At 39.0% G+C, this 26,479-nt stretch overlaps 1 protein-coding gene across 1 annotated transcript in view; it reads left to right on the top strand.

Moving 5' to 3' along the window:
- vegfc (vascular endothelial growth factor c) overlaps window positions 1-26,479 on the top strand; it is a 101,520-nt gene that overhangs the window by 54,261 nt on the left and 20,780 nt on the right. The window contains exons 4-5 of the mRNA XM_042388926.1: window positions 16,539-16,678; window positions 24,658-24,800. Of these exons, the coding sequence (XP_042244860.1) occupies window positions 16,539-16,678; window positions 24,658-24,800 (283 nt within the window). The remainder of the gene's footprint in view (window positions 1-16,538; window positions 16,679-24,657; window positions 24,801-26,479) is intronic.

Genomic DNA, 26,479 nt, shown 5'->3' with positions numbered 1-26,479 from the left:
TTTCTGTGACAAAAAACTTCACATCATTGCTGTAACATGCTCACAATGATGTTAACATTCAGCAGGTAATGTTAACTATGCTCACAATCTTAATTTAGTGTGTTAGTATGCTAACATTTCCTAATTAGCATTAAACACAAAGTACAGCTGAGGCTGGTGGGAATGTCATTAGTTTTGGTCACAAATCAAATAATTGTACAAATTAAAATTTGGACCTATTAATGGTACTAGATGAAAAGTCAGGGGATCACTGATGTTTTTACAGTTCATCATGTGTGGAACATGAATGCACCTTACTTCACTGCAAACCAAGCAGCAATTACCACAGCTTTACGCTGAAACCAATGCTGAAGAACCTGAAAGTGCCACCGACGGCCACTAGATGCTCCAACTGCCTCTCATTCAAAAAACCTTAACTTTTCTCTAGAAATACCTAGTCAGTCATTTTTTTCAGTGAGTCATTATGGTCTCAATCTCTAAATTCAGTCCCTCTAATAAGTATGCTGCTGGTCATTTTGGAAATTATTGCTGCATTAATAAGATTGAAGATCTGTAATAGCTAGGTGGGGAAGTGGGCTTGGCGCTGCTCATGTGGAAACCAGCTAGTTTTTGGCATTGTGTTTGTCAATTTTATGGTGTCATCGAAAGCATAATAACCTTATCATTCATCTGCTGGTTCCACATTCTCACAATCCAAAACAAGAAGCGCCTCTAGAATACAGTGTACCTGTTCTAAAATCATAGGCCACTGCCTCCAGTCTCTGACCTCACTGCATGATCAGCAAACACTCCTTTTAGTATGCCTGCCTCACAAATTGCCCCTCTGGGATAAGTAAAGTTATTTGAGCTGAATTGAACTGAAGTGAAGTGAAGTGAAGTGAATAGCTTTGATGTCTGTCATGTGACCATTGATTGACAGCTGTGATTGACAGTTGGCTCACCTGCTGCTCTCCCCAGCTCCAGGACTCGCACTGAGTCGGACAATTGTCATAATATTTCAGTGAGTTTAATGCAACATGATTATGTTACCTACCGTGTTAGCATAATTTAGCTGAAATAGCTAATGTTAGCCCAAGTGTGCACATTTATCTGATTTGTTAACTTTCCTTTGCTTCTTGTGTGATCTGTCTACATTGGCCTCTACGTCTAATCCAAATTCGTAATCTTAAACTTCATTAAAAATTGGTCCCCCCAAAAAAAAGATGATAAAAGCTCTTTTCATGCACTGCAAACACATGCTTTCTGTTCTGTATTTCAATTTTATAGACAATGAAGGCATCTATGTATTTCATTCCATCTTCCTGTTAGAGAGACATCCAGGGAGGCCAGGAATAGTTAAAGAGGAAATATTATGTGGTCCATATAGTGAATGTGTGGTAATGTTTGGAACTGCTCCAAACCACTAAGTGACTTCTACTGAATGTAATGAAAGACGTATGGTGATGAGATGTATGAGAAACTAGCAAGTGCATATTGAAGACAGTAGCACAGTGTTGCTTAGGCAGCACACCATTATGAGAGGCTGTCTGGTCAAAGTATTGTTGGGTTGGTTCCCAGTAACTCAGCCAATTGAAATGCTTTTGAGCCAGATCATCTTACTCCTATGTAAACACTGTTTCCAAAAAGGGATTTTCATTTAACATAATCCTCATAAAAACATACATTTACAATCATTTAAACACAGTATAAAAAAAATCCATTTTAACCTAAACCTAAGCTTTCCCAAGGGGAGAGAAAATGGACAAAATTTTACCCACAAGATATTTTAACTTAAATCGTTCGAAATAAAATACGTTCCACATAAATTTTGGCCAAGAGATTAACCTTATAAGCAGCTGGGGAGGTAATGCTTGGATTCAGCTTTGATTAACTGTCCATAATGTGTACACATATAAAAGAAATAGATGGAAATCGTCCTCTTTTGGGAGCAATGAGCAGGCAGCTAAAAGACCTGCCACCTAGGGCACATAAACAGACATTTGCTTCTTGATTCAACAGCACTGTTATGAAAACTATAAATCACTTGGACGAGCACAAAGCTGCAACAGAAGCTGATGACGTCTCACACAAAACAGCTGAGGCATGCGAGCAGCACTTTGGTGTTGATGTCTTGGATAAGTTGCAAATGTTTACTTTGGTGTACAGTAAGTGCTGCTGCGTGCTGTTCATCCAGAGCAATGTTTCACAAAATCTTGGATGTTGTAGATATCAGAGCACATGTTTTCTATAAACATGTCCTGAAGAGGAAGATCACCCAGCATGACGTCTTCCTGCAGCTGGATGAGGAGCTGAGTGCAAAACACTCATACAAAGTGAGGACATGCCTCACTAACATTCCAAACACAGCTATGCGCCTGGTGAAGATGCACAGAATGAAGATGGATAAAGCAACATGTCTGATAATGTAACAACACCTGCACTCAACATTGTGTGTGGGCTGATGCTCAACAGACAAAATACTCCTTTGATTTCTAACCATAACCCTAAGAGCAAAATCATTACCACTGGTAATGATTACCAGAGTCAGAGACGTGATTGAGGTGCAGTGTCGAAGAGATGTTAAAACAGACTGAATACTTGTATTAGTGGGAGGACTACAGTTTCCATACTGACCCAATGACAGCGGCTCCCCTTTAAGTTTAATGGGCCACCCACTATGAGGAGAAAACTGTTCCTCTTCAGGAGGCACAGTGCCAAAATGCAAACTCCCGTATGAATACAGTACCCCAAACATGTTTTCCAAGGGCAGAGATGAATATATATTTCAGGAGACACTCAAAATCCTAGACAGATAAAAATGCGCACAATTACTTTGGAAGATAGTGATATATATACAAACCACTGTTACATCTACTACAGTAAAACCTGTGTGTTTTTGCTATTGTCTCTTGCACAGACAAGATGGGCTTTTTTTTGCCTTTAATGGATAGCTGATTAGACAAGCAGACAGGGAGAGCGGGGCATGACATGCAACAAGGGTCCCTAGCCTAGGCATGCATAGTAACCACTTGGCTACCGGGGCACTGCATCTTGCCAATATTTCTGTTAAATTAAAAAAATTGTCATTAATTAGTCATGAATTGAAGACTCCCATTTACATGGTTGAAGAACCACCTGTACAAATCCTTATGACAGCACTTAAGTTTTCATAAAACCTGAAGTCTGTGCATCTAAGGTCAAGGTGCTGTGGCAGAGAATAAATCGTTAAGTTAAACAGCTGCTTGACACCTGGTGTAATGCTGTTCTGCTGTGTATCTATGTCTCTGTTTCTCAGCTTTTCAACAGTCTTTTCCCTCAAAATTTGGATATATTTTGGCTCTGACCAACACCTGGATTGAGACGATAATTCAAGAACACAGACCTGAGCGAACGTCACCGGTGAGCCTACTAGCTAGCTTAGGCTAGTTAGCTTAGCTTGGCTGTGCCCAGCCTGGCCTTGTTGATGTTGTTGGCTACTGTCGAAACTTTGTTTCGTATTTTTTGCAGACTCTGTTTGGCCTTTCATGCATACATTTTGCTAAGCGAACAAAATGCCACCAAAAAAGACTTGTACAATTAAACACTAGGAAGTCTAGGACATAAAGAAATCACTCAACTTTATGTTGGAAGAGATTGCAACTATCTCTAAACAACGGAAACTGATAATGGACCTGACGGGAGAGATCAAGGAACTGAAAAGACAACATGTCAAGAAGGATAAGAGCATTGCCCTCTTGGAGTGCCGAGTGGCAGACCTGGAGCAGTACTCCTTCATGAATGACTTTATTGTCAGTGGGTTGGAGACCAAACGGAGGTTGGAGAGCCCACTGAACTGGACTCCCTTGAGTGATAGGTGATTGCTTTTTTAACAACAAAGACATATCCATGGACAGCAATGATTTAGAGTTGTGTCATCCTCTCCCCTGAAAAAACAAAAGCGAGAAACCTGCTATAATAATTTGCTTTGCAAGCAGAGAAAAACACACTGCTCAGACAAGGGAAAAACCTGAATGGATCATGTGTCTACGTGAACGAACACCTAACAAAGAAAAATTCTGAAATTGCCAGGAGGGCAGACTTCCTGAGAAAACAGAACAAAATCCAATCGATGTGGAAAGCAAACTGCAAGGTATTCATAAAATTGAATGGATAACCAGAGGAGGCAAAAGTGCTGGTCATCAGGGAGGTTGCAGAACTGGACAAGTACCAGTGATCACAACTACTGAGCAGCAAACCAGAAATGTGAAAATTAAAGGAGTAATAACAATAATACATTTCAATAGTAGGAGCCTCAATACAAACCTTTTAAAGAGCCAACATTGTTTAAAACAACTTGATAAGAAATTCACAGCGATCTCTGAGACTTGGTTTAACTTCAATATTGGTTTCTTAAATCCATGTGAACACAATACAATAGTAGATTGTATTGTGTTCACATGGAGTTCAATAACTCAATGTACAGTATGAGTCTATATTCCTCACTTACATGGCCAACTAGAATAACAACATAGTGCTACACTAAAGTAGAAAGTAGTAAGTAGACTACTTATAAATGACACAAGTGAACATCTGCCAGTCTTATCTGTCGGTGCAGTCATTCAGAGCTGTATTAGGACCAACAGGGATGTTAAAACTTACAACCTAATTAGACATAAAGTCTATGTGGAAGATGTAAATGAAGCCTATGAGATATTTTTGTCCATAACAAGTACTCTCTATGAAAAAAAATGTCATCTAGTAAAGAAAGTATTGAAACAGAAATGTGCTGAAAAGCCGTGGCGAAGGGAATACAAAACATGTGCAAGAAGAAAATCAATTATATAAAGAATTTTTACAGAAAAGGGCAAAGGAAGTAGAACACAAATACAAGCCATATAAAAACAAACTGACAAGCGTTATGAGAAGTAGCAAAAGGGACTATTACAGTAATTGTTGGAGGACAACAAATAATATATAAAATACATGGAAAGTATTGACTTATATTATTAAAAATGGAACTATAGAAATAGGATACGCAAATCATTTCCTGACAAAGAATAATACAACTATCATATTGGTCTGAATATAAAACAGGGTTTTTTTTTCCTGGAAATATGTCTGGAAAAAGTGCATGCAGTAGAGAGCCTCACATTGTGCTGAAATGAAGCAAGTGCACATAAATTAGGTAAATAACAATAGTAACAATAGTAACAATAGTCTCTCTCCTCTGTTTCACCACGGGCAGGGCTGAGCACTGTGTGTGTGTGTGTGTGTGTGTGTGTGTGTGTGTGCTCCATGGAGCGGAGCAGAAACAGTGAACCAGGTGAAGTACTCGAGTTGACGACAATTAACTACATTCATTATGTTACTGTAAGTGCAATAAAAGTTTTGCGAGTAAAAGGCAAATAATTTAATCCAAGTTGTAAGTCTTTTTCCAAAAATTGGTCTTGAAAAAGGGGGGGTCATCTTATAATCAGGGTTGTCTTATGTTCCGGTCAATAAGGTATTAATGATATGGATTTAGTTGCAGGTGACTTTAAGGAATTTTCTTGTCAATGTTGGTCCTGGTTTGGCTGAGGAAATTGCAAAGACTAATACTACTGATGTGGAAAGTAAAACTATTACCAAGGGGAACAGATGAAAAAGAAATCATTGACATTTTTAAAACATTTAAGAACAAAGGCCTTTACGCACTTGGGCTGTGACGAATAAACAACACGAAAATGCAAAATACTCCTGCGAATACCTGCGAATATTTCGCATCAAAACTATTCACTCTGGCAGAGATAAAAATTTGCAACAGAAACACATTTTGCTGTCAGTCAGCATGGTGAAGGCAGTTTGTCCTCTCAGCTCCCCAGGAGCTGCAGCTGACAGACGGCTGCTTCTGTGGACAGAGATGCTGAACAAAGGTTGATGGATGATGTTGACATCATCAACATCATCATCAACGTCACTGATGATCACTGATGATCATGATGATCTTACATCTTCCACATACACTTTATTCCAGTCTTGTTTTATTAGGTCTTCTTTAAAAGGTCTTTTTTAAGAGTTAATTGCACGTTGTGTTCAACATCAACAGATGATGATGATCTCCAACCTGCATTCAGCATCTCTGTCCACAGAAGCAGCTGTCTGTCAGCTGCAGCTCCTGGAGAGCTGAGAGGACAGCTACCAAACAAACTGCCTTCACCAGGCTGACTGCCAGCAGAAACTTACTGGACCAAAACAGTTTTCATGTCAGCTCCACCGGAAGAAATCAATAGTGTTTGTATCTATAAATATATGGTGTAGATGCATATGATGATACATGATACAGGAATCAATATTGATTCATTGGCTTTATTTCCCCACCCACTGTAGTGAGTGAGCCTACCTGCCTGACTGCAGTGAAAAAGCCAAGCTCACAGACAGACTGGGAGCTGATTAATCAATGTAGATACAGTAAATAACACATAAAGCGGGATATTCAACACCCCATGTGGGCCTTTGCAATAAACAGCTGTCTGTGCAGATTAGACTTTGTGACTGATTGATGTCTTTGTTTGCTCTTTGAAAACTCAGAAAAAATCAACCTCATTCTGAAAAAAATGTCTCTTTCTCACCTTGTAATATTTGCGTTCTGTGTGAAAGTACTCATGACAAAAACAACAGTTCAAAAAGATATATTAACATGCAAAAAAAACATCCCCGGTGTGTAAAGGCCATAAGAAGTCTACAGACTGGAATGGAATTGATATGTCCATTGTTCAAAATATTATTGAGTGTGTGGCGAAACCTCTTACACATATTTGTAATCAGTCTTTACAAACTAGTGTATTTCCAAGCAAAATGAACACCGCTAAAGTCATACCTATATATAAGGCCAGAAACAGACATGTACTCTCTAATTACAGTTTCTTTACTTTCACAGTTCTCTAAAATACTGGAAAAAGTATTCTATAAAAGATTAGAAGACCTATCAACAATCTATAATGTACTGTGTGATCAGCAATATGGGTTTAGATCTAAAAGGACAACTTCGTCTGCACTCATAGAATTTGCAACTGCAATAGAAAATAAAGAATATGAAGTGTGGGTATTCCTGGATCTCAAAAAAAGCATTTGATAGAGTCGACCATGACTTATTGAAGAAATTACAAGATATGGAATTAGAGGGGTAGCACTCTCTTGGTTAACAGTTACATGAAGAATAGGTATCAATACGTGCAAATAACTGTAGCTCACAACTACTGAAGGTTACTTGTGGAGTTCCCCAGGGCTCAGTGTTGGGACCACTGTTGTTTATTTTGTACATAAATAATATATATGAGGTTTCCAAAATATTGAAAACTATATTATTTGCAGATGATACAACTTTATTTTGTTGTGGTAAGAAATTGAGACAACTTTTAGAAACAGTGGAAAAGGAGCTGGAAATGCTAATGGTTTGATTCTAACAAACTAACACTGAATTTAAAGTTGCAATACATGACATTCAGCCACTAGATTTCGCACTATAGCACCATCTCAGATCAAAACAAATGTGTTGTTTACTCAATAAAGTTGGAAAAAAGAAAGCCGACAGCTCATGAAACAAATATTCAAATATTGATCAAGATTCTATTAGTGCATTACCTATTTCTCGCCTCAAATGTTTTCAGAAACATATTACTGTTAATCTGTACAGACAGCTGTTTAAATCAAACAATCATCCTGCTGTGAGATGTTTTGAACTTATTAATGGCATAAGTTGAAATATCAAGACTCTCAGTCTGTCTGTGAGCTGCCTGTTTCACTACAGGCAGATTCCCCTCACTGGCTACAGTGAATAAATACAAATACTGTTGATTTCTTCTGGTGGAGCAGAAATGAAAACTATTTTGGTTCAGTAAATGTTTGCTGTCAGTCAGTCTGTTGAAGGCAGTTTGTCTGGCGGCTGTCCTGGCTGGCTCTGGACAGAGATGCTGAACGCAGGTCGGAGTCGGTGTGGATTGAACGGATTGAACGCGCTGCTTACGTCTCGCTTACTATGTGGATTCCCAGGCTTTTAGGGAGGGGTGCACTGCTGTAAAGGAAAGGGATGCGCTGGATTTATAACACAAGACAAAATGAGAGCATCATTGCAAAATGGAATGTGGCACAATAATCATTTTATCTTGATTATCTTGTTTTCATAATCGTTGGAAGCCAAAATCGTAACTGAAAGTAACATTAGATTAATCGCCCAGCGCTACTATGTAATGTCCCCAAAAGTGAGCCAGGTCAACGTGCGTGTGTGTGTGTGTGTGTGTGTGTGCATGTGATTTTGGAGAGGTTTTTTTCTGCATCTCTGCAAAGCAACCACAACAGTATGTTTCACTGTGCCACCTGATCTAAATCAAACAACCTCGACGTTGGCGGGTGGTAGATGAGGTAGAAGCGCAAAACATGGACTTGCATCTGATAAAAATGGTATTATGATGTCGCAGTTTTAAATAAGACACTGTCTGTGTTTAACTATGGGCCCTTTGTGTTACAATGGATTATTTCACCTCAGTCCCCACTGAGCTATGCCTTGAAACAGTGGGTAAATTCTTTCAGCTGCTTTGTTCATTTCCAGGTAGCTGTTGTTAATGGACTGGCTCATGCAGTGTGTGATAGCTTATTGTTTCAGCTCAGCTGGTTTATTCATTTCCTATGAGTGTCAATTTAATGAACTGGCAGTGGCAGTTTGGGCTGATAGCTCTTTTGTTAGATGAGCTGTTAAAGCTGATTTCAATCAGAGCAGGAAGTCTACTGTGGGCAGAATACATCAAGGATGTGTGTGTGTGTGTGTTTGGTGTATTGTCGATCAACATGTGCAAATACATTTTTGTGCGTATCCTCTTGGGTGAGTGTTTGTGTGTTAGTGTACATGCGTCAACACTACGGAAGCAGGAGAGGAGTAGATACTGACACAACATAAACAGCTGACATTAACATGGGTTCAAATGATTCTGTATGATGTGAAAGGGGTCTCTCATACTACCAAAATCATAAAGAATTATCACCCAGCTCTATTAAGCTATTTAGCTACTATTAGCTTGCTGCTTTGTTTTTTTTTGGTCTGCAAATTTCTTATCAAATGTGGTAGGAAGCCATTTATACCAAGTTCAGCTCAAATAGCCCCACTGTATGCTGCCTACATAGCACCAAATGGCAGACAAAGTTAATGAGTAGCTTGTTTAGAAAATATCTCTCAGGTAAAGAGACAAAAAGAGATTTTTCTCAGAATTTGGTGAAGTCAACATTTATTAGTTGGACACAAGCATAACCCCAAGTGAATGCTAATGTGTTTGCTAATGTGTTAGCATAAGTGGAGGATGATTTTGGGGATGTTTCTGTCAGCTTATTTTAATACTTTTCTGCAGTCTCTCATATAACATTTCTTTAATCTGTCTTTCTGAAAAAATGAAGCGTGGTCCTGAGATTAGTTTCAATATTCTAAGACCCATTTGCTCCACTACAGCACTTGCTTTTAGTTAAGTTAAACAATGATTACTTTGGGAGGATACGGAAAAATTACAGCTCCCATGAAAATTTACCAGAGTAGCAGCATGGGTACTTAAGTCATCATAATTTGGTTTCACCAACATCCGTTATATTCATCAGTACTCACATCTACATATAATTTTTCCAACTGTGAAGCTCTGATCTCTTCTGTCTAAAACTTCTACAGCGTTAGGCCCTCTCAGTCCTGCTGTCTTTACAGCTGACCTATCTGTGACCCCTCGACTCATACATGTCTCTTCTGTTGACCTGTGATGTTCAACCTGTGATGGTCTATAGTGCTTATGGGAATTGAAGTTCATTACAGGCAGGTAAAAAATGACATATTGAATAAACAACAATATTAGATCATTTTTTAAGAAAATAACTGTCCTTATTAGCCATACTGTCTTTTTGGAGTGAGAGTGCAGCTGAGGAGCCAAGAGCTGTTAGCACAGCACATTAATAAGCTTTATATGAACATGATCTTTGACTGTTACACGCTTTTGTGTTGCCATTTTTTCCCTCTCAGACAACTGGAACACACCATTATTGTTGGAAAAGCAAACACCACCAAAAAGTCAGTTAAAAAAAGACCAAAAAGGTATCCTTGTTTTCAGATTGATGTTTGCATATTTTGAAAATTGGACAATGGTGTCTGAACAGTTCTCAGAGCACAAAATCAAAAGCGTTCATGGAGCATGTCACCTTTCAGTTGAGGTAAGAAAAATTGAGGCCAAGGTTGAAGCTGAGAGGCTTTCGTCTGGCAGTAGTAACAAGGCTCTGGGTGCTGAGCCACAGTGTTTTTGAGGTTTCACAAGACATTCTTTTACTCTGCTAGTTTTTCCTAACTGCTGTTTTTGGCTGCAGTCTCAGACTACTGGCCAGAGTTTACAGATTTACATAGGTTACATAGTACGTCATTCCAATTATCACAGAGTAGATAGACAATTTACAGTTTGTCTAAATTCAAGTGACTTTTTGAATGTGATTGAAAATAATTTGTCTCATAATAGACGCATGGAAAGGTTAGGAGTCAAATGTGGCTGTTTCTGTTAACAGCGTTCCTGCGGTTGGTTTCATCATCCTGAAAGTTTCATTGTACTGATTTGCTTTGGCAGTGCCTTAAAGCAGCTGGCAGGCACTGAGAGGTTTCAACACTTAGCAGGTTATAGAAGTTGTGCTAAACTGTATAATTTACTGTTGGACTGACTGTAAGAATCTTTAAGCATTTATTTCTGTCTGGTGGTTCTCTGCATAAGGGTTTAGTTCAACACCTGCGCTGTCATGGACTTTCATTCTACAGATATTCGTGTGGCACTCTGCTTCATTCTTTCTTTCACTTCTCTATATTGTGCCTAATGTGTTCTGGTTTTGTCATTGTTGGCTGTGTTACTTTTAATACCCCACATTTCTCATATTAGTGATGTTCTTTTTTGCTGCACTATTGATGGGGTCTTTGGATCATGACGTCAGTTGGTCAGTCATGTCTTCCAACATTGTGGTCCAGAGCAAGATATCTTGGCAACTAATGGTCAGATGGCAAAGACAAGACCAGCAATGCAATAACAGCATTATTGTTCACATGGTTTTTGTTATCCCGCTGCTGTCTCTCGTTGGTCTTTTGTTTGAGTTTGTATTACTTTTTCTGCAATGTTAACATCACTGCAGATCTCATCCTTTGTTTAATGAATGAAGCTGCCAATTACACATATTCCAGATCAGATCATTTTTTACAGTATCTTGCCAAAGTACAGATGCAGCACATATGTGTTTAAACTTGTTGATGACTACAATTCTGCTTATCTCTTGATATATTTAATTTAATCATTGATGTTTCTGATGAGCTAACTGTATTTTAAAACTAAAATGACCTCACATATAGCCATTTTTCTTGTGCGAAGTGAGTGCATGACACAGTTCAGTAATATGTTTATTGATGTCTCATAATACCAGTATTTCAAGTTTGCAGAAAGCAAATGTGAAACAGCCCAACGTCAGGTGTTAATTAGGAGCAATACATTCAAATGTGTGTATTCACAGCATTAGTAAATACTCCACTAAACTAAAGGAGTGCCATGATGGAAACTTGCGGTAGGTTTGGTAATCAACTCCTTAGTCTTGTGTCACTCTGTTTGAAATTACAATTTGTTGTTTGTTGTTGCTGCAACACACCAATGTCTCCTCAGGGTTCAATCAAGTTTTTATGAGATCTCAACAAGCTTACATTTATCTTTTCATTGCCCTTGTTCAGTTGTTGAGTAGCAGCTACAGAACAGATTCAGTATTTTTTGTTGAAAGTCAGTGGCAGTAAGCCTACAGTAAGTATGAAGAATTTTCAAAGCTCTATGAGCCCAAACAACACCACAACTTTAAGAAATGTGTACAGGTGAACTTTTCAACCCAGCAGCGGTCACCATGATCTCCAAGAGCTTTCTTTGTGTGTGTGTGCCGTAACCATGGTGAGCACTCTACCAGGTCAAAAAGACTGAGGTCAGCTTTAATGATATCCTCATTAGGATGAGTGGGAGAGAGAGTTTAAGCTGTTTAGGGGTCTTGAATAGGAATCATTGAGACTAATTAGTTTCTATTCATGCTGTTGAACTCCCTGATTGAAAGAATGAAGTGTCTCTCAGGGTTCGTGTTCTATTCAACACAGTCTTGTGTAAGCATCTTCATCAGTGCCATTTAAAAAACCGAAGCCCAGCTACTTATTACTCTTTTTGTTCTTCAAGTGGTAATCCTTCAGATTCTCACTCATTGTTTTCATTTAGGTGTTTTTGTGCTTGATGGTTTTGAGGATTCCTGGATTTGCTGTACCATTTCAGATGTGCTGATTTCCCCAGTGATTCAAGCATCAGGTTCAACTCCAAGATGAAGGGTCCTTGTTGAAGCGTCCTTGTTAAAAGAATGTGTGAAATAGTGACTTCTTGTGATGGTCAACCTGTAATGACTGAAATAGAAATCCCAGCCCACTGAATGGGACTGAGTAAACTCAAGGAATGATTATTTAATAATGACATACCTTTGAAACCGAATCAAAGCTGTGTCAATATGTGGCCACTAGGGGGCAGGGGGTAGTCTAATACAAGATATAATATGCTGACATTAGCTATCATGCAGTGGTGGAAAGTAACAAAGTACACTTACTCAAGTACTGTACTTAACTACAATTTTGAGGTACTTGTACTTTACTTGAGTATTTCCATGTGATGCTACTTTATACTTCCACTCTACTACATTTCAGAGGGAAATATTGTACTATCTACTCCACTACATTTATTTGACAGTTTTAGTTACTTCTCAGATGAAGATTTGACACAATAGATAATATAACAAGCTTTTAAAATACAACACATTGTTAAAGATGAAACCAGTGTTTTCCAACCTTTTTGTCTTTTGATGTCTTACAAAAAGCAGTGTGTAGTCGGGGTCACATTTCAGATATCTATGAGTTGTTAACAGCTCCACCAAATAGTGATTTTTCCCTCTAAACTTCTCACATGGTTTAATTTCGATAAATGTTCAAATGATCCAATATTTCACCAAAAATCAAAGATTAGAGAAAAAGTCCATACATATACATACAGTTCATACATATTTGTGTATCAGAACTTTGTTTTTTCTTCTTTCCTCTCCCATTAATCATCTCATGATCCCTCAAATGTATCTGGTGACCATTTGGAGGGGCCTGACCCCTAGGTTGGGAACCACTGGATAGGGCTGTGACGATAACCTAATTACCGCAATATTGTGGTCATGTGATGCCTACTGCGGGGTTGAGCTCATTACTGTCATCACTGCAAAATTTTTATGAAATGCCAAACACAACCGGATGGAGATACGTTGGAGAATCTGCATTGCTTCGGCTTGCTGGGGGCACCAGGCCACAAGACCTCGGTATCACCACACGAGAACTACCGCCCAAGGGGACGCCGAGGAAGCGGAAGCGTGGCTAGTGAGTTGGCATCAAAGCAAGGCTAAAGGCTAACCCCAGCTGACCAACTCTCCCATCCTTCCCCACCAACGTCTGCTCCATTGACAATAAACTAGACTGCCTAAGACTGCTTCTGACCTCCCAGAGAGAAATGACAAACTATTGTGCCCTCATCTTCACTGAGACATGGCTGCATTAGAATATCTCGGACTCTGCTATCCAGCTAGTCAGGCTAACCACTCTCCGGTTGAACATGATTGCTTCATTGTCCAGTATAACCTGAGGCAGTGGCCTGTGTGTTTGAAGACTGGTGTACAAGTGTTGCATCTCTGCACATTGATCTGCATTAGTTGAGGTTCTAGCAGTCAATAAAGTCCAATAAAAAAGACCACGGAAGACTTCTTCCACCACTGCTATCATGTTAGGAGCAGTGGCCTATTATTTGTTCAACAGACACCCACTGGAGCTGAGTTTCTCTCCACCTGATGAACATTATGCGCAATATCACTCTCCTTTTAGCTCTTTGGCATCCAATAATAACAAAATTCTAGCAAAAAAAAAGCTCCAGTACGAGCATTACAACTAGCTGTCTAAGACAGTAGAACATGTAGGAACTAAAGAGCTAGATATTTTGTCAAGAGATTCTAAAGTGTGGTCCAAAAGTGATTGGCCTGTAATGCTGTTGTTGATTCCTTGGAACATGATTCCAAAATAAACACTATCAACGATTGAACCACTGAATAATTTCTCCCTGTACTGAATATAGAAAGTCATTGAACTAGTCCAGTGTTTGTTAGCCATGTAAGCAAAGAAAAGGAAGGAACAGGCTCTACTGTAGTTGTTATATTAAGTCTCTTGAAAGCCTTTAGGGTGCTACCAGCCAGAAGCAATTTACATGTAGGGTGAGCATTCTCAAATTAGCTTTTTTTCTTTTTATTGAACTATCAGTAACAAAAACAAAAGTCAAAATCAAAATCAAAATCAAAACACTGACCTGGGTTTGACTACTTATTCATGTTGCATTGAGGTGGTTGGTAAAGATATCTAACTGACTCCGTAGTCCAGTGAGTTAAGGGGCCTTATCTTACGCCTGGCGCAGAGCGGCGCAGAACGCAGCACAAGTCTCTTTGCTATTTTGAGATCAACGCAGTTGTCATTTTCCCGTTCAGCACCCACGTTGTTAAAATAGCAATGGCACTTGCACCCATCAGAGCGCCCATTGGCGTGTTGGTCTAAAAGTAAGGTGCGGTCAGGCATTGTTGGGGCATTGCTATCTTGAGGCAGCAGAGAGCGATTGCGCTATTGACCAACAAAAACCTGATCTAAAGTCAATGGCACAATGTTTCACTGTTAATTTAAGCGCACATTATCAAGACAGTAATGTGCGGCTACACAGGCGGGTGCACAACATACACTCTGCTTGTTACACACACAGGACACGCAGCAGTGGACAAACATCCAAAAGGTAACAAATAAAAGGATTACAATGCGAAAGATTATTATTGTGTATATTAATATATTTTAAAAAATACATGTCATAATGCTTAGTCACAATATTTATCAGAATTAACTAATCGCAGTAATGATGGATTAAATTATTTGACCAAATCATGGCAATACACATTGGTATTTAAATAACAGATCAGACACAGATCGACTTTCCTGCTGCATCAATACGTGATGACATGAGGAACACATGAGGAAATAAATGAGGTGAAAACAATGATTAAACTAATGAAGGAAATAAATCTGCACAGCTTCTAGTTGCTGCCAGCAGCAGCATCAGCACCTTGGAGAGCTGATCAAGTCCTGATAACTGTGTTGATGATTCTTTACATGATTAAAATTAATGATTTAATTTTTGAACAATATTAACAAATATTCTTTAACATTTTTGAGAGTACAGCGATCAGGTTTCCATACTTTCAGCAATTAAAACCCTGCTGATTTGACCTGTTACTCCATGACTGAACAAAACGATTTTAAAGAAATCAAAGCTGTAATTAAATAAATAAACCTTTTGAAAAACCAAACAAAGATAAATTTGCAACAAATTAATGAACAGGATGTTAAACTGGTGGCCTGTGGCTGACCACAGGAGGGTCCAGGAGCAGCAGAGGCCAGTGTGCTCGTCATGGATCGTGCGCTTTCCCTTTGCACACGAGCAGATCCATTTCCTCTGCAGAGAAGCGCTCCTTCTTACTACTTGGCAAATGCGCCATCATAATAGCAATCCGCCAAGGTGCAAGTGCACCTGGCACTTAAAGGGAATGGGAGATGACACTGTGATTGGTTTATTGCATGTTACGCCGAAAACACACCCATGATTTATTAGGAGACAATGGACATCCCCTTTGAACCATGCGCCTGGCGCACTGACCATTTTTCCGCCATTAAAATAGCAAAAGTGGATTTGGACACATCCTAAATGCAATTGCGCCATGCGCTTCAGACCATGCGCTTTAGATCGTTAAAATAGGGCCCAAGGTGTCTTTTGTGCAACAGCTGAAATAAAATACCATCACTGTGGATTGAAGGGATTGGTATAGTAATCAAGTTTAAATCAGTCTGTATCTGCTTTAAAAGGCAGAGGCCATCCTGTACTTCACAACTTAAAGCAACTTCTATGAAAGAATGGAGAACTCATAAGCTAAGAGAAAGGCCAGGGTTGGCCCTGTTGCTATGGATGACATGTATCATGACTGAGTGTTTCATGAAAGTTGGGATGTTTCAAACATCAACTTCAGTCAGTGGAGGATATGGGAATCATTAGCTGAGCCGATAGACACTCAGCATCTATGTCCGGTAGTTCTACTGTGGCTGCCATCATCCATCTGTGTGTTGATGATGTTTTTTTCTGGCTGACAATCACATCTTCAGGTAATCTTACAACTCAGTGTAAGAAGCAGAGCAAAGATTAATGTCTGGTGGATGACAGATGCTGGGAAGAATCAAAGGTTGCATGTATGAAGGCCTAAGAGTGTTTTCTATAACTTCCATTGTGGTCATTTGCAAGCGGGCTGCTTGCCAAATACCAAATTGCAAGTGGCACTCTGTCACCTGACTGTGCTTTGAATCTTGTGCCTTGATTCAGAAAATGATCACCCTCAATGTATCTGTCTGACTCATCTCTGTCTTTCTCTTTCTGCAGCTGTTTGAGATCACGGTGCCGATCACCCAAGGCACCAAGCCGGTGACCATCAGTGTGGCTAACCACACCCAGTGCAACTGCCTGTCCAAACTGGACGTCTATAAACAAGCTCACAGCATCATCAGGAGAGCCCTGCCTGAGTAAGCACTAATGCATCACTGTCTCAAACACACATACATACACACACATACACACACAAACCTGCAGATACTTTCTGTCAGCTTTGCAAACAGCTTGAGACCTCTGTCTCCTTCTGGTTGCTGCCTCATCAGAGTTCCTGCGTGTGCGTTCAGGATAGGAACAACCTTTTCCTTTTACCAGCAGAGGAGTTCTTATTGGCAACGCACACACACACAAAGAGTGTTTGAGTCTATTGTTACAGAGGTTGCTTCCTGTGCTGTGTATACAGGGGTGTTACTTTAGGAAAGGCTTTTCAGATTATCGTTTGATTAACTTCACAGTGCCATGACGTGTGTATGTGTGTGTTCCTGCCTGCATACATACAAGAAGCTTGCTGTGATTTATGACCACTACATAACACTCAGTCAGTTGTCAGTTAGCTTCCCATGAGGACATGATTCACAATGTATTTTTTGGGCTTGTACCCTCTGAAAACATAAGGATGCTTGTGTTCAATCATTTCGGAGAGTTTCAAAACTGAATGAAAGCAGGCATCACTGTTCATAGAATCTTTTGATATAGACATACATACCCACTGAGACCTGTTTGCAAAAAAACATTTGGTTTGCATCAATTAATTACAAAATACTTGTTATTACTGCCAATGATTGACCTCTGTCAACTGAACAAAAAACAGAACAAAGCGCATTCTCAGTGGTTAGACTCCACCAAGGCTTTTCCTTGTTTGTGATTTCTATGGACATAATGTCTTGATGCAGCTCAGGAGTGGAGAGTGTCCAGTATGATGACCTCCCAGATAGCACTGTCTTACAATGATTCAGTCCTGCACTGGGGGGTCTAACCTGTGGTAGAGTCTACCTTACTTAGGTTGTTGCCACCACAACCAAGACCTGGAGCAAGCATCAGAAAGCATCAGTAAAAAGCAAACTAAGAATAATATTGTACTGTAAAACCACAGAACTTTTCATTATCATTGACATCCTACTGATCACATGTTTACTGGATATACTAATGTTAGAAAATCCATGCCTACAATTTTGTGTTTTGAAGCCAGTATGTGTAGAATTATCACATTTTGGCAACCCCCCTGGTAGTACACAGATAGATAGTGTTAACTGTCCCAGGAGATTTGTTTTTACAGCTGGTACATATTCCACACTGAAACATACAGATATCCACACAGCAATATACACAATATTGCTGTGTATACACAACAGTATGTTGTTTGGATAAAGGCTTTGAGAATGACTAAGCTGGAAGCAGCAGAACGCACAGATTTTCACCAGGATTGTCTAATTTAAAAAAAAAACAAACAAAAAAAACTATTAATTACATCAAAATTCTAAGCACAGAGGCTTAAATGGTTACAGTTACACAATATATACTTATATTTTAAAACAGGTGGTTACAATCTCACAATTTGATTGATAGTCGTGGTATAATGAGCGTATACTTAACCTATGAGGTTTTATGGCCTTTTACAGCTCTATTTTTAATTATCACTCTGCAGCTACCGTTAAAATGTTGCCTGCAATCTGCAGGAACAAGAGCTACACCAACCACTGTCTCAGCAGCACCATAGTGTAAAAGTTTTGGATGCGGACCGTGAAGCAAAAGAGATAATGTCTGTAAGTGGGCACAAATGTGAGACCTCTCTCTAGAACTATTGGCGATCAAAGTTCAGTGTCCGGAGAAGGTGCAGCAGCATACTCACCACACCAAACAATACATCTCCTAACAAAATGAGTAGGCCTAACGTTATTGCAAACACTTTGCAACCTGACCCTAGTGATATTGGACAGTTTTTACCTGGAAACGTTCAAATTAATTTAAATAATTAAACTCTGGTTAGATCGCTGACTAGCTTGAACATTAATTTAGCAATTTACTAACATTGCATTGCAACTGCAGGCAGCCGGGAACTACTGTCTTGTAAATGAATGTAATTGTTATTTACTAAAACAGTTTTTATTGGATTGTGTCTATAATTTCTATATTGTCATATTTGGTAACCATTTTATAAAAGCAATATCTCATTCCTGGCGGTGATATATTGGGATTATATCATAGTTTAAAGGCATTGTTTGGCCTGATGGGCACAACCCCGTTCACACAATATACCACAGATATTGCTGAGATATATATATATACTGATTCCGATACTTAAGTTACAAAAACATATCAGCAGACATTCATTATTTGCTCAACATTTTTAAAACAACATACGATAAGCTGGTGTTGGCCAATATACTGTATCTTCTCTATTATATATAGTTATATATATTAGAAGGAGAGGATGCTCCTTTGATGCTCCTTTCTAGTCCCATTCATTTTTCTAAATCAGATGCGTGAACAATGTGATGAACGATAGTCAGACTGTTGAAGAGGAAATCCAAGTAGATGTTCCTAAAAGTAATAAGAAGCCTCTGTGTGTGTGTGTGTGTGTGTGTGTGTGTGTGTGTGTGTGCATGGGTGGGGTACACTACCAGAGAGTAATGACCTGTTCAATATGGAATGTGTACTTATATATCCCATAGATCTTCACAATAAATCTAAACCAAGGAAAGACATGGAGAGTTTCTCAATGAGGACTGTGTGTGAGAGTGTGGGTGTGTATGAAAGACATATAATTGGAATGTAATCTGTAGGATGTTTAATATAATGATCTTCTATAATATGACTGATCAAATGGAAATCATACACATTTAGACAACTCCAGACATTCAAATTCACCCATTAAACAGAACTATTCTACTCTCTGAATATTTACAGTTTCACTCTTCCTACAGAGTATTTTGTTTTTCTATCTGGATGTTTAAGTGGCTCACAAAATCCATGTCATTGACATTAATAGGCCTTGATGCTATGAAGTGAGGGTTGTGTGTGTTTGAGTGTGTGTGTGAGAGAGATGGAGAGTACTTGTGATGTTAGGTGAATGTTGATGCGTGCAGGTATTTGACAATATATACAGGCACACACAGAGCAGTGGTGCTAAACAGTGTGTCAGATTATGGCTGGAAAAGGAAACGCATTGTAGAGATTTTCACACCTACAAATCATCCAGTATGTAAGAACACACACACACACACACACATATAAGCACACGTATGTTTCACATTAGTGTGACCAGTCTCACACCAGACTACTTTTCCCCAAAAACTCTCTCTCTCTCCGTCTGTCCCTCTCTCTATCCTTTTCTTTCATTTTCCTCTATTCCCTCTCAGCCCCACATCAGTGTGTACGTCTGTTTATGTATCCATGCCACTGCAACTCTAATTGAAACCACACTGTGTGTCTTTTCATTGCCAGACTCACAAATTCAAACAATTTGTCTGTCTGCAAACACAAAAATGTTGCGTTTTATCCAGACTATTTTCACATTGTGGTGTTTTATATAATTGACTTTGTGTGTGTGTGCGCGTGCCTGTGTGTGTGCACAGTATTTTCAGAGGAAGCATATTTTTCTTGGCAGTTTGTGGAAATCCAAACAAGGTATTAGATTTCCGGAGTAATTCAGCATCAGGATGGAGTTTGTTTTCTGTAACAGGGATAATCTGAGTTGGGTTTTTTTTTTTTGTTTGTTTGGAAAATATTTGTAAAGTTGATATTAATTGAAAATGGTAATATATAGTGAGTCAAGAGATAGTGGTTTATTACGTCTTTTGAGTTTTATGTAGGTGGTGCAACTTAATCCTACCACAGTTGATTTGAGAGATTTCACAAAGTGGGCTACACTTTGTGATATTTCTCACTGACACCTCTGGCTGTAAACTGAAATTAAAGACTCATTATCACCACTAGTGGCTGCTAGAGTCTGCGATGTTCATGTAACCCCACAATATGAAAGCAAACATCATACAGGCAGTTTAACTATTCTTTCAGTCCTATCATCGGATAGAGAAAATGTAAAAAATGTAATTGAGGTCATTAAGAAAAGAGTTAATTTCCTCTGGAGCATGGGTTAGGGTTAGGGTTCAGGTTAGTGCCCTCTGTATCTTATGAGCTATATTTTGTGTGAACTGACACATTGTAAACAAATCCCGAAACTTATTTGTTAGAAAAATTAAGGCAAATGTTAAAATCGTCCATTTTGAACTAACTTTCTGACCTACCCATCTTACTGAAGTTGTGCACGCACTGTTTCTTTTAGCAATGAGAGACCATAACCTACATTTCTCATGTGGTTACATTTAACCACATGAGTAGTTTAGATAATATGGATAAACTGGTAGTCTGAACATACGACTGCACCGTTTCTGCTGTCTTAGATGTTCTTGCGCTACAATGCTGTGCTCCAGAGCTCAACAGTTAACTTGATGAGTAAAAAGGTTGTCACAACAGATAGGAATGATGGCCAAAACTATGGAAAAACAACCCAGGTTCTAAAACACTGACATTTTCCTTTAAAAATCCTCCTCTGGGGACCATGAATATCTCTGGGAGTCATCATGATTCAATGGAGAACAACTCACATTCACAGGGACACATCAGCTGGTTACTGTCAGCCTGTTCATTTCCTGTGGAACATGACTAGAATGGCCAGAGACATGTAGCAAGTATGTGGATGATCATAATCTGTCATAGCTTTGTTTTTTTTGTGTGTGTGTTTGTGTGTGTGTGTGTGCCACAGCCAATCAGATTTCCATGCTTCATGCTTGTCCTACTGTGAGTCATTAATAGCCACTGATGAAAGTGCAAAGTGAAATGTATCAATCTTGTACAGAGTTATTGCCTGTTATTGAAAATACAACAGCAAAAATGTGGCACTGAAAGGAGAAGCCAGTGGGGAAGAAACAAGGAGAAAGATGGACTGAAAGGGGCGTAAATGGTGAAAAATGATTAAAGAGGCATGGGGAAAAGAAAACAGGAACAATTTAACTAGAGAAAACAAATACCAAGGTCATGTGGTCTTAACATAGCAAACAGCAGAGCTGCTGTAGCCACAGACACAGAGAGATATCAGTGACTCTCCACCTATCTGAACTTGACCCAAGAGGCCTCTTGGACCTTTGATGAAGTTGTTTATTTGCCTATGATCAGCTTCCTTCAAGTCTCCTAATCAACTGAACTATTCTAAACCATATTTGATTGCTTTACCTTTAAAACGTCATGTAAATGTAAGGAACTTGTGGAATCTCTTTAGGTTTCTCTCTTTATTGATGGCATTGTTGAATGTTCACTTTCAACAGTTTTCAAATGATTATTTATACAATACTATATCTGCACCTGGCAGCTACAGTATGGTGAAATTGTAGTTGTGTTTAGGCAACTTAAATGATTTAAGATTAGATAAAGATTGTGGTCAAACATTAAAGAAAACTAATGTTGACTGCTTGTGAGAAATGTGGGATGAACCTTGGCCCGCAGTGTCAAACACAATATTTACCTGTCCACCAGACAGGTAGATATTACCTGATCATCAAACCTTTCCTTTGCTTTGTTGTGCCACAGTAGCATCATACAGTACTACTGTATACATCATTGTCACTGAAAGTTGGCATTGGATCTAAGAAATTGTGCTTGACATGCCAAAATATATGGTCTCAAAATATAAACCTGAGTAAGCACTTGCATCCAAGTTACAGATCAGTGAGGCTGTGCTTGGGCACAGATGTTAGCATTAAGCTAAATGCTAACGTCAGCATGCTAACATGCTCACATGCTCACAATGACGATGTTAACATACTGATGTTTAGTAGGTAAAGTTTGCCACGTTCACCATCTCATTTTAGCTTGTTAGCATGCTAGCAACTGTAAATTAGCAGGAAACACAGTGCAGTTTATCATCCTAATTATATTTTTCATGTAATTTTTTATCATTTATGTTTGCAATGCCTGACTTAAAGTGATTTTATTGATGATTATTGATTATAGGTATTTATTGTGTTGATTTGTTGATAGCATGATGTTGCCTGGTCACCTGGACCTATTTTAATGCTTAACCTAGATATATGGCAAAAATGTAGCAAATATCATGGTGCTGAATCTTGAAGAAGAAGGGGTAACTCAACCAATGAGATAATTTATGATGAACTTTATCTTAGCATTGTGTGAGTGACCTTACATTTAGTAGTACTTGCTAAAGCAGATGTTCTGGGGATGAAATGGGGTAATGACTGGGAAAGGTTTGATGACCAGTTAAATCTATGGATACTATTTAAATCCATTGGATCGGGAACACATCCTCAGAAAAATAGGAACTATTTTGCCCGTTTGCCTGACAGTCTACATTCAGCATTAAGGGTGATTTACATTCAACAAAGACTTTAAAATTGATGCAGTGGGTGTGCCAACGCAATTGGCCCTGGCAAAAAAGTTGAACCAGGCTCAACTTTTGTTGCAACTCAATGTGACGTCATCTGGCAAGACACTGCATTTGCTAGTCACAAACATGGAGGCTCACATTCCTGGTGGATTACTTTGTAACAAGAACGCTGTTTCTACTGTTTACCTTATGGCGGTCTTGACAAAAGATCAAATTGTTGCCTCCGTAATAACTTTCAGAAATGTTTGACCCTTTCTGTGAGTATTTCAAATAAGATGTCTTAAAACGTCATTGTTGGATTTTAAAAATATGAAAAGCAAGGTGTTACATTGTATTGCAGAACAGTAACTTCAAGGGGAAGAGTAGTTCTAGCTGTTGGTTCAACTGATGAGAGACAGTGGAATCATAATCTGCTCATTTGGTTCTGCTGTATAATATTCAATAAGTATACATTTCTATAGCTGGATAAAATGGATTCTGATTTCAGACACAGCGGTGAGAGGCAGTAGAAATTCCTTTTTTTTTTTTTAAACTTCTTTAACTTCAAAGACATCTAAGCAAAGATAATCCTGACACTTCCCTCTCCCTCAGTCGATTAAAGCTGACCCAAGAAATCCTCCTTTGATCAAGGTGTTTATTTGTCTACAATCTTTCAACTAGCTTATCATGAGCAGAGGCTTAAGCCTGGCAGACTGCACAGTCAGAAATGCGCACACATCTAAGGAGTCCCATTTCTTGAACCAATTTCTCAGTTTCAGTCCAAGCCAACTCCTGAAGATCAGATAGAAAGAGACGATGATTTCTTTGGCTGGGTTGATACCAGTTTTATTGCCATTTAGACTTTGCTGTAAACATTTTGAGGATCATGTATAATTCATATTTCAGATTAGGTTAGACTGGATTGGTTGAAAGTTAGAGAATTGGAATTTGCTGCCGCAGATATTAAAAGATACAACAAATGATAGTATCAACTTATCAAGCTTGTGTTGGTAATCTACAAACAGTGTCCCACTTGCACGTTCTACAGACACAGAAGAACATGGCATACCTCCAAAGTTCTCTTTCTGCCCACCAGTTGGGTTTGTCCACCAACCCCCAAGAAAGATTCTCACGAGCCACTTGTTTTAGTTTGGCTATCTTTCATTTGATACTATGCTGGTCACATACACTGGCAGCAGGTACCAGATAAAATTGAAAGGAATTACTGGTAATATTTTCAAAAAATTGTACATGTGGAATTGCTAAGTCAAGAGTAAAATGTCACATACTGGAGTGCATTACAAATTAAGCAATGATAACAGAATGCACATATCTTGTAAGTAAAAATGCTAAGTGTTGTATAAAAGACTGCATTACCTATAATTCAACAGACTAGGAAAAGTGACAATGGGCTCGTTTAAGATGAACTGTGCCTTGCCTGGAAAGTGGATTAGATCAGGAGGCTGCAGCAGGAGGACATAACAAAAAGCTTTCCAGCAGCCTTCCAAGAATTTAAAGGGAGTCACAGAAATGTTTCCTGTTAGATCTGATCTTGATTTAATAAATATTTATATAATATATATAGTATATCTGCAGTGTATTCTATCTGATAAACTACAACGTGTGTGTTCTCATTGCATGTGCTCATCAGAGGATTTTAGATTTAGGTTTTAGGTTTAAGGTTAACTAAGCAAGAATGTCTCATGTATCTCCTTCCATCTCTCTCTGTTGAAGGTGTCAGGTAGCCAATAGGACATGTCCTCCTGGTCAGGCTTGGAGCAACAGATTGTGTCGGTGTGTCAGCATGGCTGCCAATATGCAACACAACCCCCCTCCACCACCTCTGCCCCCTCCGAGGCCCTCCCAACAGCACCTTGGTAAGTTTTTGCACATTTGCACATAAAGAGGTTTATGTTGAATCTCTGATCATTTTTCAGAAAAACATTATAGAGCAAAGCTCATTTGCTTATTTTTCCTGCTGTGGCCCAGAAAAAAATGAAAACAAGAGGAGGACAAATCAAAAGTTACAGCTGCTGCTATATGGTACATCTAAAAGCAGGGAAATCACCCTTTACAGTTAAATGCACAATACGTGATTTCTGTCGCTAGGGGTCTCTCAATCAAAACAATAACGAAAGACGGAGTGTGATGACATTGTGACATAGTGGGGGATCATTGGAGTCGTTGTCTTCATTGTTAAACAACCAGCTCCTCCGGGATAGGATTACTTCAGTATTCATGGTTCAGGATGTTTTTACCGGGAGCTGAATTATCCGCAGAGGTCTCCTCCTCTCCAAAACAAACGTACACAGGGATTAAAACTGGTAAAAACACTGAATACAGCAGCTTCATGTTAAAAATCAGTGTTTCTCTGACGCTATTCAGCAGATACAGGACGTAAGGAGGGGCTGTGAGCCGAGCTGCTCCTAACATTTGCTCAGCTTGTTTCTCTGATAACTTAAGATCCAGACATCTGACGACTAAAATCCTTCATCCGGTTAAAAGATATAGTTACCAACGACCAAGATCTAAAAAGTTTATCATAAAAATGTGGCTTAAAACTGAATAAAAGTCAATATTATGACTTTCTGGCAGGCAACCACAACGGCAACAGATTATCTTGTATGTGTGTAAGTTACTCTTTGGTAGACGCCATTGTCGTGGACAACCACAACGCCGACGCATGCATCTTGTGCATGTATACTCTTTGGTAGAGGGGGTATGACGCCATTGACAGGCGACCAAATGAAATGGTCCGTTACTTTGATTGAAATTACAGATTTCTCTTATCTTGAAAATACAGCAAATGGGAGCTCTCATGTGGGAAATCTTTAACAGGCATTCTCTTTGAAAATAATGTATTCAAGGGAGAACTAAAAGAAAAGGTGGCCACAGGTGGTGGGAGAGGGTCCACATCTGTAGAACCAACCACTGATGCCAGATAACAAGTCCTCAAAATAAAAAATGCATTGTTTGTAATTGCCCCTCAGAATGATACATATAGACAAATCCAAGCTAAAGGAGGAAGTAAGTGGCACCTCACTTGTAAATTTCCGTACAGCACTGTAATGTTTGTAAAGGATTTCTAAGTGCTTTTGCCAAGAAATCTGTCTAGTAGAGCCTGTGGAATCAGTTACATGTTGGAAATACAGTCGTCAAATGCCATTAAAAGAAAGGTTTTAATCCACAAAACTTTTCAATGACTTTTCAATGAATTTTGGTACAGCTTTAACAGACAGCTAGACATCTTTTCTGGGCTGTGCTGTTGTCATCTGCTCCAACAGTTAATTTGCAACTTTGGAAAAAACATAACATAAAAGCCACAACCCTCTGCTCCATAAAATTTCACTTTCATGAATCTCCATCAAATCTTCATTGTTTGATCACATTCTGAGTGGCATGCTGACAGAAGGGCCAACATACCACTCAGAGACTGCTAAAGATGAAGCAATCTTCCTATATGCAGCTGATGGTAAGCCACCCTGCTGATCTCTTGCTAGCTTGGTAGTAGCATTACATTTCCTGGCTGAAATTCAGCTTCTGATTTTATTTTATT

This window comes from Thunnus maccoyii, chromosome 2 (genome assembly GCF_910596095.1).
Source record: "Thunnus maccoyii chromosome 2, fThuMac1.1, whole genome shotgun sequence".
NCBI classification, from domain to species: Eukaryota; Metazoa; Chordata; class Actinopteri; order Scombriformes; family Scombridae; genus Thunnus; species Thunnus maccoyii.
Note: the sequence above shows the minus strand (reverse complement) of the source record. Positions and strands in the feature narration are given on the sequence as shown.